Here is a 16,547-nt window from a genome sequence, read left to right on the forward strand (position 1 = left end):
CCTCAGCACTGACCCTCCCACAGTGCGGCGCTCCCTCAGCACTGACCCTCCCACAGTGCGGCGCTCCCTCAGCACTGACCCTCCCACAGTGCGGCGTTCCCTCAGCACTGACCCTCCCACAGTGCGACGCTCCCTCAGCACTGACCCTCCCACAGTGCGGTGCTCCCTCAGCCCTGACCCTCCCACAGTGCGGCGCTCCCTCAGCACTGACCCTCCCACAGTGCGGCGCTCCCTCAGCACTGACCCTCCCACAGTGCGGCGCTCCCTCAGCACTGACCCTCCCACAGTGCGGCGCTCCCTCAGCACTGACCCTCCCACAGTGCGGCGCTCCCTCAGCACTGACCCTCCCACAGTGTGGCGCTCCCTCAGCACTGACCCTCCCACAGTGCGGCGCTCCCTCAGCACTGACCCTCCCACAGTGCGGCGCTCCCTCAGCACTGACCCTCCCACAGTGCGGCGTTCCCTCAGCACTGACCCTCCCACAGTGCGACGCTCCCTCAGCACTGACCCTCCCACAGTGCGGTGCTCCCTCAGCCCTGACCCTCCCACAGTGCGGCGCTCCCTCAGCACTGACCCTCCCACAGTGCGGCGCTCCCTCAGCACTGACCCTCCCACAGTGCGGCGCTCCCTCAGCACTGACCCTCCCACAGTGCGGCGCTCCCTCAGCACTGACCCTCCCACAGTGCGGCGCTCCCTCAGCACTGACCCTCCCACAGTGTGGCGCTCCCTCAGCACTGACCCTCCCACAGTGCGGCGCTCCCTCAGCACTGACCCTCCCACAGTGCGGCGCTCCCTCAGCACTGACCCTCCCACAGTGCGGCGCTCCCTCAGCACTGACCCTCCCACAGTGCGGCGCTCCCTCAGCACTGACCCTCCCACAGTGCGGCGCTCCCTCAGCACTGACCCTCCCACAGTGCGGCGCTCCCTCAGCACTGACCCTCCCAGTGCGGCGCTCCCTCAGCACTGACCCTCCCACAGTGCGGCGCTCCCTCAGCACTGACCCTCCCACAGTGCGGCGCTCCCTCAGCACTGACCCTCCCACAGTGCGGCGCTCCCTCAGCACTGACCCTCCCACAGTGCGGCGTTCCCTCAGCACTGACCCTCCCACAGTGCGACGCTCCCTCAGCACTGACCCTCCCACAGTGCGGTGCTCCCTCAGCCCTGACCCTCCCACAGTGCGGCGCTCCCTCAGCACTGACCCTCCCACAGTGCGGCGCTCCCTCAGCACTGACCCTCCCACAGTGCGGCGCTCCCTCAGCACTGACCCTCCCACAGTGCGGCGCTCCCTCAGCACTGACCCTCCCAGTGCGGCGCTCCCTCAGCACTGACCCTCCCACAGTGCGGCGCTCCCTCAGCACTGACCCTCCCACAGTGCGGCGCTCCCTCAGCACTGACCCTCCCACAGTGCGGCGCTCCCTCAGCACTGACCCTCCCACAGTGCGGCGTTCCCTCAGCACTGACCCTCCCACAGTGCGACGCTCCCTCAGCACTGACCCTCCCACAGTGCGGTGCTCCCTCAGCCCTGACCCTCCCACAGTGCGGCGCTCCCTCAGCACTGACCCTCCCACAGTGCGGCGCTCCCTCAGCACTGACCCTCCCACAGTGCGGCGCTCCCTCAGCACTGACCCTCCCACAGTGCGGCGCTCCCTCAGCACTGACCCTCCCACAGTGCGGCGCTCCCTCAGCACTGACCCTCCCACAGTGTGGCGCTCCCTCAGCACTGACCCTCCCACAGTGCGGCGCTCCCTCAGCACTGACCCTCCCACAGTGCGGCGCTCCCTCAGCACTGACCCTCCCACAGTGCGGCGTTCCCTCAGCACTGACCCTCCCACAGTGCGACGCTCCCTCAGCACTGACCCTCCCACAGTGCGGTGCTCCCTCAGCCCTGACCCTCCCACAGTGCGGCGCTCCCTCAGCACTGACCCTCCCACAGTGCGGCGCTCCCTCAGCACTGACCCTCCCACAGTGCGGCGCTCCCTCAGCACTGACCCTCCCACAGTGCGGCGCTCCCTCAGCACTGACCCTCCCACAGTGCGGCGCTCCCTCAGCACTGACCCTCCCACAGTGTGGCGCTCCCTCAGCACTGACCCTCCCACAGTGCGGCGCTCCCTCAGCACTGACCCTCCCACAGTGCGGCGCTCCCTCAGCACTGACCCTCCCACAGTGCGGCGCTCCCTCAGCACTGACCCTCCCACAGTGCGGCGCTCCCTCAGCACTGACCCTCCCACAGTGCGGCGCTCCCTCAGCACTGACCCTCCCACAGTGCGGCGCTCCCTCAGCACTGACCCTCCCAGTGCGGCGCTCCCTCAGCACTGACCCTCCCACAGTGCGGCGCTCCCTCAGCACTGACCCTCCCACAGTGCGGCGCTCCCTCAGCACTGACCCTCCCACAGTGCGGCGCTCCCTCAGCACTGACCCTCCCACAGTGCGGCGTTCCCTCAGCACTGACCCTCCCACAGTGCGACGCTCCCTCAGCACTGACCCTCCCACAGTGCGGTGCTCCCTCAGCCCTGACCCTCCCACAGTGCGGCGCTCCCTCAGCACTGACCCTCCCACAGTGCGGCGCTCCCTCAGCACTGACCCTCCCACAGTGCGGCGCTCCCTCAGCACTGACCCTCCCACAGTGCGGCGCTCCACATGAGGTGAATGTTGCTGCCCTCTGCCCAGCCTCTAACCGGTGTGTGTGTTTACTGCATACCTGCTGTCATTGTAGAGTGCTTCCTTCTCAGACTGCAGATGCAGGAAGCTAGAGAGAGGAGAGAAAGAGACAGAGAGTTGGTAACGTGCTGGCTCTGAGAGCGGGCAGAATCACGGGCCACCTTCGCACACACATTCCATCAGGACACAACGAGGCCATTCGTCCCCTCCAGCCTGTGCTGCCTTTCAATATCACTGTGAAAGTATCTGACCCGCCTCCATCCCGAGTACCTACGCACCTCGATCATCACCTCTCTCGAGTAGAATAGATGAGAGACAAAGCATCAGAGCACCCAGACTTTCTCTACACTGTCCCCCATCAAACACTCCCAGGACAGGTACAGCACGGGGTTAGATACAGAGTAAAGCTCCCTCTACACTGTCCCCCATCAAACACTCCCAGGACAGGTACAGCACGGGGTTAGATACAGAGTAAAGCTCCCTCTACACTGTCCCCCATCAAACACTCCCAGGACAGGTACAGCACGGGGTTAGATACAGAGTAAAGCACCCTCTACACTGTCCCCCATCAAACACTCCCAGGACAGGTACAGCACGGGGTTAGATACAGAGTAAAGCTCCCTCTGCACTGTCCCCATCAAACACTCCCAGGACAGGTACAGCACGGGGTTAGATACAGAGTAAAGCTCCCTCTACACTGTCCCCATCAAACACTCCCTGGACAGGTACAGCACGGGGTTAGATACAGAGTAAAGCTCCCTCTACACTGTCCCCATCAAACACTCCCAGGACAGGTACAGCACGGGGTTAGATACAGAGTAAAGCTCCCTCTACACTGTCCCCATCAAACACTCCCAGGACAGGGACAGCACGGGGTTAGACACAGAGTAAAGCTCCCTCTACACTGTCCCCATCAAACACTCCCAGGACAGGTACAGCACGGGGTTAGATACAGAGTAGACCATAAGACCATAAGACATAGGAGCGGAAGTAAGGCCATTCGGCCCATCGAGTCCACTCCACCATTCAATCATGGTTGATTTCAACTCCATTTACCCGCTCTCTCCCCATAGCCCTTAATTCCTCGAGAAATCAAGAATTTATCAATTTCTGTCTTGAAGACGCTCAACGTCTCGGCCTCCACAGCCCTCTGTGGCAATGAATTCCACAGACCCACCACTCTCTGGCTGAAGAAATTTCTCCTCATCTCTGTTCTAAAGTGACTCCCTTTTATTCTAAGGCTGTGCCCCCGCGTCCTAGTCTCCCCTGTTAATGGAAACAACTTCCCTACGTCCATCCTATCTAAGCCGTTCATTATCTTGTAAGTTTCTATCAGATCTCCCCTCAACCTCCTAAACTCCAATGAATATAATCCCACGATCCTCAGACGTTCATCGTATGTCAGGCCTACCATTCCTGGGATCATCCGTGTGAATCTCCGCTGGACCCGCTCCAGTGCCAGTATGTCCTTCCTGAGGTGTGGGGCCCAAAATTGCTCACAGTACTCCAAATGGGGCCTAACCAGTGCTTTATAAAGCCTCAGAAGTACATCCCTGCTTTTGTATTCCAAGCCTCTTGAGATAAATGACAACATTACATTTGCTTTCTTAATTACGGACTCAACCTGCAAGTTTACCTTTAGAGAATCCTGGACTAGGACTCCCAAGTCCCTTTGCACTTTAGCATTATGAATTTTGTCACCGTTTAGAAAATAGTCCATGCCTCTATTCTTTTTTCCAAAGTGTACGACCTCGCACTTGCCCACGTTGAATTTCATCAGCCACTTCTTGGACCACTCTCCTAAACTGTCTAAATCTTTCTGCAGCCTCCCCACCTCCTCAATACTACCTGCCCCTCCACCTATCTTTGTATCATCGGCAAACTTGGCCAGAATGCCCCCAGTCCCGTCATCTAGATCGTTAATATATAAAGAGAACAGCTGTGGCCCCAACACTGAACCCTGCGGGACACCACTTGTCACCGGTTGCCATTCTGAGAAAGAACCTTTTATCCCAACTCTCTGCCTTCTGTCTGACAGCCAATCGTCAATCCATGTTAGTACCTTGCCTCGAATACCATGGGCCCTTATTTTACTCAGCAGTCTCCCGTGAGGCACCTTGTCAAAGGCCTTTTGGAAGTCAAGATAGATAACATCCATTGGCTCTCCTTGGTCTAACCTATTTGTTATCTCTTCAAAGAACTCTAACAGGTTTGTCAGGCACGACCTCCCCTTACTAAATCCATGCTGACTTGTCTTAATCCGACCCTGCACTTCCAAGAATTTAGAAATCTCATCCTTAAAGCTCTCTCTACACTGTCCCCCATCAAACACTCCCAGGACAGGTACAGCACGGGGTTAGATACAGAGTAAAGCTCCCTCTACACTGTCCCCATCAAACATTCCCAGGACAGGTACAGCACGGGGTTAGATACAGAGTAACGCTCCCTCTACACTGTCCCCCATCGAACACTCCCAGGACAGGTACAGCACGGGGTTAGATACAGAGTAAAGCTCCCTCTACACTGTCCCCATCAAACACTCCCAGGCAGGTACAGCACGGGGTTAGATACAGAGTAAAGCTCCCTCTACACTGTCCCCATCAAACACTCCCAGGCAGGTACAGCACGGGATGCTCAGGTCGCTGGGACGGACTCACCTCTCTTGTTTCTTCTTAAGTTTCTCCGAGAGCTATGTGTGGGGACAGGAAAAAACAATCAGACACGTCAGCATTTGAGTTCGTGTGCGAGAAAGCGCGAGCGAATAGGAGCGGGCGAGTGTGTAAGAGCGGGCGAGCGGGAGCATGCGCACCCGTTTGTGTGCACGCCGGTCCATTCCAATGTAACCCTGCACCCACAGGCCTACCCGTCCGCTCCGGTCACACCCAGTCTGTGTGAAGCTTCCCTCCCCTCGCCCAGCCGCTGGTTGAATCACATTATGGATGGAGCTGGGGCTCAGGCTGGGGTTATCTTAACTTCCCCCATTCCCCCACCCTGCCTCAGTGTGAGCTGAGGGGCAGAGGCAAGGGCAGGAACCCCGGCTGCCACTGAGTGTCTCCCACATGAAGCGCACTGTCATCCCAACAGTCCAGAGACGTGGGGGGGGGGGTGTGAGGGGGAAAGTCCGAGGAATGGCAGAGACAGCGAGTGGACAGACCAGCGCCTCCTGATGGTACAGCAGGCTGGGATAGCTCGCCAACCCAACCTGCCCCTTCCAGCGGAGTCCCTAACTGGGCGACACAGTGGGTTAGCGCTGCTGCCTCACAGCGCCAGGGACCCGGGTTCGATTCCCGGCTTGGGTCACTGTCTGTGTGGAGTCTGCACGTTCTCCCCGTGTCTGCGTGGGTTTCCTCCGGGTGCTCCGGTTTCCTCCCACAGTCTGAAAGACGTGCTGGTTAGGTGGATTGGCCGTGTTAAATTCTTCCTCAGTGTTACCCGAACAGGCGCCGGAGTGTGGCCACTGGGGGATTTTCACAGTAACTTCATTGCAGTGTTAATGTAAGCCTACGCGTGACACTATTAAAATAAACTTAATTGAGCAACGGGTGACCCTGGGTAGTGCCAGCGTGCCACCTTGTGCACCCAGGAGACCAGCTTAGAGAGCCCCCTATGGGAGGGGAGGGGAGGGGAGGGGCGCCCGCGAATCCCATTTGTCAAAGGCAGACACTGTACCTTACTGATCTCCTCCTGCAGTTTGTTCACTTCGCTCTGCTTCCAGGCCTGGCAAACGGGGAAGAGAAGAAGGAATTTGAAAAACGGGATCTGCCCAGCGCCCAATCATTAGCCTCTCCCCCCACCCCTGGCAGGCTGGGACTCCCCTGCATGTAGGCCTGAAGCCACTAATGTCTGTAACTTTGTACTCTGGCATTCTGTTTCGCTCTGGTGCTGAATATTTTAGTGTCACTTCCTGTGAGCATAAATGTTTCGATCGTCAAATAATCCATCAGTGGGAATATGGACTGAAAGGGTTTGTAATGTGACAATACTGTGCCTTTAAGAAACATATTTTCACCATATTTCTTGGCTGGGGTATGTTTAAAATTCAGCTCTTTTAAACGGTGCCAAATGGTCTACAGCAGGCAGCTCACATGAATGGGAGTGCAGGCTGATGATTGATTTTCACTCGGGATGGGTTTGTTTTTATCTGAGACAGCACACTTCTGTTTATCTTGGTGGCAGAGAAAAACACACAGCTCTCTTTCATTGCTAAATCAGTTTCCTGCCCAGTTCTTCAAGGATTGTCTTTCTGTCGCTCTCTCTGCTGTTTGGGGCAGCAGGCAAGACTGTTCTCTTCCTGTTGGGGAGCACTTCAGCGGTCACGGGCATTCAGCCTCTGATCTCCGGGTAAGTGTTCTCCAAGGCGGCCTTCACAACACACGACAGCGCAGAGTCGCTGAGCAGAGACTGATAGCCAAGTTCCGCATGCATGAGGATGGCCTAAGCCGGGATATTGGGTTCATGTCACACTATCTGTAACCCCCACAACCTGCCTGGATGTGCAAAATCTTACCAGCTGTCCTGGAGACAATACACATCTCTTTAACCTGTGCTCATGCTCTCTCCACTCACACTGTCTGTACCTTTAAGACTTGATTAGCTGTAAAGACTCGCATTCCAATCATTATTCATGTAAATTGAGTTAGTGTCTTTGTGCCCTGTTTGTGATCAGAACTCCCACCCACCTGACGAAGGGACAGCCTGTTCCGAAAACTAGTGGCTTTTGCTCCCAAATAAACCTGTTGGACTTTAACCTGGTGTTGTGAGACTTCTTATTGTGTTTACCCCAGTCCAATGCCGGCATCTCCACATCATGTCCCTCTCTCTCTCCAGAGGTGTTCAAAGTCTCTCAGGATGTTAGCAAGTACAAGCACATAAGCCCGTGCATTGCTAACTATCCTAAATGAATACTTTGCATTGGTATTCACAAAGGAGAGGGACTTGTCGACTGGGAGTGTCTCAGAGGGAGGTGTTAACCCGTTAGAGAGAATCTCCATTACAAGGGAGGAAGTGTTAGGTTTTTTAGGTAGCATTAAAACTGACAAATCCCCAAGGCCTGATGGCATCTATCCTAGACTGCTCAGGGAGACAAGAGTTGTAATTGCTGGGCCTCTGACGGAAATCTTTGTCTCTTCGTTGGACACAGGTGAGGTCCCTGAGGATTGGAGGATAGCGAATGTGGTACCGTTATTTAAGGGTAGCAGGGATAACCCGGGTATTTATAGGCCAGTGAGCTTGACGTCCGTGGTAGGGAAGTCGTTGGAGAGGATTCTTAGAGACAGGATGTATGCGCATTTAGAACGGAACAATCTCATTAGTGACAGACAGCATGGTTTTGTAAGAGGGAGGTCGTGCCTTACAAATTTGGTGGAGTTTTTTGAGGAAGTGACAAAAACAGTTGACGAAGGAAGGGCCGTGGATGTCGTCTATATGGATTTCAGTAAGGCATTTGACAAAGTCCATCATGGCAGGTTGGTTAAGAAGGTTAAGGCTCATGGGATACAAGGAGAAGTGGCTAGATGGGTGGAGAACTGGCTTGGCCACAGGAGACAGAGGGTAACAGTCAAAGGGTCTTTTTCCGGCTGGAGGTCTGTGACCAGTGGTGTTCCGCAGGGCTCTGTACTGGGGCCTCTGCTATTTGTGATATATATAAATGATTTGGAAGAAGGTGTAACTGCTGTTATCAGCAAGTTTGCGGATGACACGAAGATGGCTGGACTTGCGGATAGCGATGAGCGTTGTCAAGTAATACAGCAGGATATAGATAGGCTGGAAAATTGGACGGAGAAATGGCAGATGGAATTTAATCCAGATAAGTGCGAAGTGATGCATTTTGGAAGAACTAATGTAGGGGGGAGTTATACAATAAATGGCAGAGCCATCAAGAGTATAGAAACACAGAGGGACCTAGGTGTGCAAGTCCACAAATCCTTGAAGGTGGCAGCACAGGTGGAGAAGGTGGTGAAGAAGGCATATGGTATGCTTGCCTTTATAGGACGGGGTATAGAGTATAAAAGCTGGAGTCTGATGTTGCAGCTGTACAGAACGCTGGTTAGGCCACATTTTGAGTTCTGGTCGCCGCACTACCAGAAGGACGTGGAGGTTTTAGAGAGAGTACAGAGAAGGTTGACCAAGATGTTGCCTGGTATGGAGGGCTTAGCTATGAGGAGAGATTGGGTAAACTGGGCTTGTTCTCCCTGGAAAGACGGAGAATGAGGGGAGACCTAATAGAGGTGTACAAAATTATGAAGGGTATAGATAGGGTGAACAGTGGGAAGCTTTTTCCCAGGTCTGAGGTGACGATCACGAGGGGTCACGGGCTCAAGGTGAGAGGGGCGAGGTATAACTCAGATATCAGAGGGACTTTTTTTTTTTTACACAGAGTGGTGGGGGCCTGGAATGCGCTGCCAAGTAGGTGGAGGCAGACACACTGACATCGTTTGAGACTTACCTGGATAGTCACATGAGCAGTCTGGGAATGGAGGGATACAAACGAATGGTCCAGTTGGACCAATGAGCGGCACAGGCTTGGAGGGCCGAAGGGCCTGTTTCCTGTGCTGTACTGTTCTTTGATTGTGAAGAGGAGTTTAACTCTAAGAGGAATATTGCTTGAAGTGGAACTAATAGTGATAGGTTAGCAGTTAGGAATTGTATTTTGTCATGTTTAAGTATTGTTAAATGTTAAGCTGATTCATTTGTGATAATTAAACTGTGTTGTTAAACAAAGTTTGTTTTGATAAAAGCTGCCTCGTGTGTCAGTAGAATCACACCTGGAGTGAAACACCTTGTCCTCACACTAATGTCAAAATAGAGAGACTGTTGGGGTCCATCAGGCTTCATAACAAACTTCGGGGCTTGTGATCCATACGCTAACAATAATCATAGCAGTTTTTTTAAAAAACAAATTGCTTGCTGTTAAACTCTGTCACACTGGGAAGCTCCGAGGAACCAGAGCTTCAAGAGTCCAAGGACCATTAAATTGTCAATTACAAGGGAGGCTTCAGTCACACAGTAAACACAGGAGACTTCCATTCAACCATTTGCAGCTCCAGCTGGTCGCTGTGTGTTTGGACATGGGAGGTTGATATCATTGGTCAGTCATACATCCAACATACTTGTGTCTAGATGGTAGGTGGAGTAACACATTTGCTTGATGATATTATAATTGAGTAGACGTGCACAAGTTGCAATTGGACAAATTATGTTACACCTTATGTAGTATTAGTTGCGAGTGGACATAGATTTTTTTTTCCTTCATTTGTGGGACATGGGCGTCGCTGGCTGGGCCAACATTTATTGCCCATCCCTCATTGCCCTTGGAAGGCAGCTGAAAGTCAACCACATTGCTGTGGCTCTGGAGTCACGTGTAGGCCAGACTGGTGCAAGGATGGCAGTTCTCCTCCCCTAAAAGGACATTAGTGAACCAGATGGGTTTTTCCGACAATCGACAATGGCTTCATGGTCATTCTTAATTCCAGATATTTCTTGTGGAATTCAAATTCCACCAGCTGCCGTGGCGGGATTCGAACCCGGGTCCCCGAAACATTTGCTGCGTTTCCAGATTAATAATCTGGCGATAATACCACTGGGTCATCTCCTCCCCCTACAGAGAAACAGGCCGGTATTCAACAACCTCGCTCAGGCGAGGCTCGCAGAATTCCACCCGAGGCCAACGGAGAATTCCGTTCTGCAAGCGTCGGCACCCCCCCCCCCCCCCCCCCCCCCGCCCGCCTCCCCACACCCGCCCCCCCACCCCACCTGACACCATCCACACACCCCCCCCCCCCCCCCCCCCCACACCGTCCACTCCCCCCACCCCCCGATTCCGAGGCTGGCGTGCCAGTAACATTCCAGCAATAATCTCGGAACAAACACAGATCTTTGATTGGTATGTGCTCAATTACTTGTAGCTCAATCTGTAAGTTTAAGAGTGTGTGTGAGCCGTTGTTCAGGGCTCTCCGGTGCGCTGGAGCAGGGGCTCGCTTGCCACAGCGCAAAAATAAAGCCTGTTTTTAAAATCTCCAAATGGGATGAAGGAGTACAATATAAAGGGAAAGACTCTTGGTACTGTAGAGGATCAGAAGGTTGGTGGGGTTGTGGATAGTCTGGAGGGATGTCAGAGGGACATGGATAGGATGCAAGACTGGGCGGAGAAGTGGCAGATGGACTTCAACCCAGATAAATGCGTCGTGGTCTATTTTGGTATGTCGAATGGGATGAAGGAGTACAATATAAAGGGAAAGACTCTTAGTACTGTGGAGGATCAGAAGGACCTTGGGGTCCGGGTCCATCGGACTCTAAAATCGGCCCCGCAGGTGGAGGAGGTGGTTAAGAAGGCGTATGGTGTGCTGGCCTTTATCAATCGAGGGATTGAGTTTAGGAGTCCGGGGATAATGATGCAGCTATATAAGACCCTCGTCAGACCCCACTTGGAGTACTGTGCTCAGTTCTGGTCGCCTCATTACAGGAGGGATGTGGAAATGATTGAAAGGGTGCAGAGGAGATTTACAACGATGTTGCCTGGATTGGTTGGCATGCCTTATGAGGAGAGGTTGAGGGAGCTCAGTCTTTTCTCCTTGGAGAGACGAAGGATGAGAGGTGACCTGATAGAGGTGTCCAAGATGTTGAGAGGTATAGATCGGGTGGATTCTCGGAGGCTTTTTCCCAGGGCTGAAATGGCTGCTACGAGAGGACACAGGTTTAAGGTGCTGGGGGGTAGGTACAGAGGAAATGTCAGGGGTAAGTTTTTCACACAGAGGGTGGTGGGTGAGTGGAATCGGCTGCCGTCAGTGGTGGTGGAGGCAAACTCGATAGGGTCTTTTAAGAGATTCCAGGATGAGTACATGGGACTTAATAGGATTGAGGGTTATAGGTACGCCTATATATAAGCCTAGGTAGGTAGGGACATGACCGGCGCAACTTGTGGGCTGAAGGGCCTGTTTGTGCTGTAGTTTTTCTATGTTCTATCTCCGTCATCATTCAGAGGGGACGGAGTTTGAAAGGAGCCGGACAGTTATTTCGGTCCTGCGGTTTCTTCCAGATGTGGTTTTCCATTCCCAGCCGGTTTTCCATCCCACACAGCGCTGCTTTCCCCTCCCCAGGCTGCACCTTCTCTTCGTAACCAGTCCTGGTCACTTGCGGCACTCAACGACCCTGGAACCAGGACGACGGAGAGCGAGTGGGGCGCGGAATCAGGAGGTGGGAGTCTGACTGAGGGACGGACAGTCCACTTGGCGGCACTAGAGTGAACTCGGGATGGCACAGCGGTTAGCACTGCTGCCTCACAGCGTCAGGGACCTGGGTTCGTTTCCCGGCTCGGGTCACTGTCTGTGTGGAGTCTGCACGTTCTCCCCGTGTCTGTGTGGGTTTCCTCCGGGTGCTCCGGTTTCCTCGCTCAGTCTGAAAGACGTGCGGGTTAGGTGGATTGGCCACGCTAAATTAACCCTAGTGTCAGGGGGACTAGCTAGGGTAAATGTGTGGGGTTGCGGAGATAGAGCCTGGATGGGACTGTAGTCGGTGCAGACTCAATGGGCCGAATGGCCTCCTTCTTCACGGTAGGGATTCTATGACTGGAATGTGGTCCGTGAGGAGGATTTACAAGGGCTCCCTTCCTCCTCCTCCCCTCCTTTCTCCCCCACTTCCCCTCAACCCGACTCCTGTTTGGAGAAGGTGCCAAGTGATGCCCCACAAGGGGGGGGGGGGGGGGGCACTGCTTTCAGGGGCTGAGGCGTGAGTGATTTAGTCAACCATTCGAGACTACAGGAGGCTGAGGAGTGGCAACAGGCGAGGAGAGTGGGTGAAGAAGCTGCAGATGGAATACGATGCGGGAAAGTGAGGGGTTCTGTACTTTGGTGGGAAGAATAGAGTCGTCGGCTATTTTCTAAATGGGGAAAGAATTCAGAAATCGGGAGCGCAAAGGGACTGGAGTCTTGGTTCAGGATTCTCTTAAGGTTAACTTGCAGGTCGAGTTGGTCGTTAGGAAGGCCAGTACAATATCAGCATTCACTTCGAGAGGAATTCTACAAAGGCCAGTTACATTTCTTGGGTTAGTCTTGGCCAATGGAGACCAGTCTGCTAGGACAAAGGACCCTGCCACCCCGAAGAGGTGGAAATCACATGATCCCACCCGCAAGCTGGAGGCAACTGGCTTGTACAGCAGCAACGATTGACATTTCCCATCTAGCAAGCGGTGGGGAAGAGGCAGATCCCCGTCCACGTTTAACTGCCTGGTCTCCCATCTACACCCTTTCTACTGGCACTGCAGAGCCCCTGTACCAGTGCCGACAAGTCTAATTCATCTCCACGTACCCAAGGGAAATCAAATCGACTGGAAAAGTGGATTATTCAGCATCGGTTTTCGACCTGCTGACCTCACCACTGTCTTTGATTGCGGACTTGCCCGAAACAATTCTTTATTTCCTCCAGACCTCTCTTTATTTATCCCCCTTTCATTGGACGAATGCAAAGCGTGTTGGGGGGGGGGGGGGGGGGGAACACGTTTCAAACCCTCATCCCCTGGTTTGAATGTGTGCTAAATAAACTAACCCTCTGAGTTGACTGTGATTACGAATAAAAAATTAGAGCACAGCAAAACTGAGGGGATTGGGAAGAACGGCTGCTGCCTATAAAATGAGGGTATCAGAAATACCTTTCTGTTGATGGACAGGCGGTGAGGGGAGAAATCGGGGTTTAAATCGACTCTCCCTCCCTCCTATCTATAACAAGTTGCGATATAGTACGCACTTATTGATGTCTTGAAACCCTACAGTGCAGAATGGACCATTCGGCCCATCGAGTCTGCACCAACAACAATCACGTTCCAGCCCCGATCCCCACATATTTATCCCTCTAACCTACACATTCTAGGACACGGAGGGGCAATTTAGCATGGCCAATCCACCTAACCTGCACATCTTTTTGATTTGATTTATTCTTCTCACGTGTTTAGTGAAAAGTATTGTTTCTTGCACACTATACAGACAAAGCATACTGTTCATAGAGAAGGAAAGGAGAAGGTGCAGAATGTAGTGTTCCAGTCATAGCTAGGGTGCAGAGAAAGATCAACTTAACGCGAGGTCGGTCCATTCAAAAGTCTGACAGCAGCAGGGAAGAAGCTGTTCTTGAGTCGGTTGGTGCGTGACCTCAGACTTTTGTATCTTTTCGGACTGTGGGAGGAAACCGGAGCACCCGGAGGAAACCCACGCAGACACGGGGAGAATGTGCAGACTCCGCACAGAGTGACCGGGAATCGAACTCGGGTCCCTGGTGCCGTGAGGCAGCAGTGACAACCGCTGCTTCACCGTGCCGCCCCTGATGTAGTGTGCGGTCTGGTGACGCAGCGGCTTAGCGTCCCTGCCTCTGAGCCAGAAGGCCTGGGTTCGAGTCCCACCCCAGGGGTTGACAGCCAAGGGAAGGTGCAGCCAAACGGGGTGGAGTATCAACCTGCAGAATCCTCCCAACACACGCCGATGGCTGGCGGTAAGAGCGGGAGACTCTCCCCGTCAACCATGTGAGACGGACGACACTGTGACTTTAAGAAACGTACTTGAATCGTGTTCCTTTGCAGGACGCTTCCAGCAGGCCTCGGCATTTTATCAGAGCCGTGTTGTCTGCGGCTGCTGTCCTGTATTGTTACTGAAGCAGTATAATTGATACCATGTTGGTTTTAATCTGGATTAATGCAGTGTCCTGGGGTTTTATGGTCCTTTGAGGATTGCTGAGTGGAGTCTGATTTGTGGATGACTGACAGGTCAGGTGATAAGTCTGCGGACAGCATTTTCTTTTAAAACCGAGCATTCCACGTGTTAAGTTTTGTTTCTCAGTTGCTGCCAGAATCTAGAGGAAGGAGGCAGTGTCTCTCTCTCTCCCCCGAGGTTTCCTGAAAGTTCCAGGACTAAGGACCTTCAGAGATTTGATCCAACATTCAAAGGATTAGTTGACAGGTGGTGTTTAAATAAAAGCTGCAAAATCCAGTATCACGAGCAGACTCGCTTTCTGTGCCAAGTCTGGAGAGGGATGTATGTTTATGGGATAGCGTTTGACTTGGAACAGGAGATAGCTAGCTGCTAAGGTTCATATAGTATCAAAGCAAATTACTGCGGATGCTGGAATCTGAAACTAAGAGAGAAAATGCTGGAAAATCTCAGCAGGTCTGGCAGCACCTGTAAGGAGAGAAAAGAGCTGGCGTTTCCAGTCCAGATATTGTGTCATGTTTAAATCTTGTAATTGGTAAAAGATTTGCTAATTCTTTTTGTTATGTTCGAACATGTGTTATTAAATAAACTTGGTTTGATAAAAGCTTCCTTGTGGGTCACTGGAATCATACCTGGAGTGAAACACCTTCTGCTCTTCCTCATGCCAGAATCAAAACGTTTAGGGTCTAGCGAACTTCAGAAAATACCTTGGAGTTTCTGACCTGGGTCTTAACTGATGCAGAGTGGCTACAAGCACCGGCTCCCCCACCCCAGCGACAAGCTAGTGACCTGTTCCAGGAATAATTAGCTACGGGAACAGATACAGTTTGCCTTGAGCACCACGAGAGCTGGGAACAGAAAGAGGCTGTCTTTCCCCCTTCCTTTATAAATATAAAATGCTATTTCATTCAGTTATTACTTAAATTATGAAGAGCTGTTATGAGGATAGATTGGAGAGGTTGAGACTGTTTCCCTTGGAGAAACAAAGGCTGAGAGGGTGGCACAGTGATTAGCACTGCTGCCTCACAGCGCCAGGTACCAGAGTTCAATTCCCGGACTCGGGTCACTGTCTGTGCGGAGTCTGCACATTCTCCCCCGTATCTGTGGGTGCTCCGGTTTCCTCCCAGTGTGAAAGACGTGCTGGTTAGGGCGCATTGGCCGTGCTAAATTCTCCCTCAGTGTTACCCGAACAGGCGCCGGAGTGTGGCGACTAGGGGATTTTCACAGTAACTTCATTGCAGTATATCTGGGGTGTGCGAGATCCTTAATTATGCTGCTGCTTTTCCCGAGGCAGCGGGAGGTGTAGACAGAGTCAATGGATGGGAGGCTGGTTTGAGTGATGGATTGGGCGACATTCACAACCCTTTGTAGGTCCTTGCGGTCTTGGGCAGAGCAGGAGCCCAGACCAAGCTGTGATACAACCGGAAAGAATGCTTTCTATGGGCATCTGTAAAAGTTGGTGAGAGTCGTAGCTGACATGTCAAATTTCCTTAGTCTCCTGAGAAAGTAGAGGCGTTGGTGGGGCTTTCTTAACTATAGTGTCGGCGTGGGGGGGACCAGGACAGGTCGTTGGTGATCTGGGCACCTAAAAACTTGCAGCATCGACTTCAGGAAGCGTAAAGGAGAACATGCCCCTGTCGACATCAACGGGGACAAAGTAGAAAGGGTCGAGAGCTTCAGGTTTTTAGGTGTCCAGATCACCAACAACCTGTCCTGGTCCCCCCCATGCCGACACTATAGTTACGAAAGCCCACCAACACCTCTACTTTCTCAGGAGCCTAAGGAAATTTGCCATGTCAGCTACGACTCTCACCAACTTTTACAGATGCTCCATAGAAAGCATTCTTTCTGGTTGTATCACAGCTTGGTCTGGGGCTCCTGCTCTGCCCAAGACCTCAAGGAACTACAAAGGGTTGTGAATGTCGCCCAATCCATCACTCAAACCAGCCTCCCATCCATGGACTCTGTCTACACTTCCCGCTGCCTTGGAAAAACAGCCAGCATAAATTAAAGACCCCACACACACCGGACATTCTCTCTTCCAGCCTCTTCCGTCGGGAAAAAGATAAAAGTCTGAGGTCACGCACCAACCGACTCAAGAACAGCTTCTTCCCTGCTGCTGTCAGACTTTTGAATGGACCGACCTTGCATTAAGTTGATCTTTCTCTACACCCTAGCTAGGACTGTAACACTACATTCTGC

The 16,547-nt window shown here is 53.0% G+C and overlaps 1 protein-coding gene across 1 annotated transcript in view; it reads right to left on the reverse strand.

Moving 5' to 3' along the window:
* Window positions 1-16,547, reverse strand: part of gripap1 (GRIP1 associated protein 1) — a 45,302-nt gene that overhangs the window by 9,817 nt on the left and 18,938 nt on the right. The window contains exons 11-13 of the mRNA XM_078205793.1: window positions 6,328-6,375; window positions 5,316-5,347; window positions 2,699-2,746 (exon numbers count right to left, since the gene is read on the reverse strand). Coding sequence (XP_078061919.1) covers window positions 2,699-2,746; window positions 5,316-5,347; window positions 6,328-6,375 — 128 coding nt within the window. The remainder of the gene's footprint in view (window positions 1-2,698; window positions 2,747-5,315; window positions 5,348-6,327; window positions 6,376-16,547) is intronic.

Source organism: Mustelus asterias, unplaced genomic scaffold (genome assembly GCF_964213995.1).
Source record: "Mustelus asterias unplaced genomic scaffold, sMusAst1.hap1.1 HAP1_SCAFFOLD_987, whole genome shotgun sequence".
NCBI lineage: Eukaryota > Metazoa > Chordata > Chondrichthyes > Carcharhiniformes > Triakidae > Mustelus > Mustelus asterias.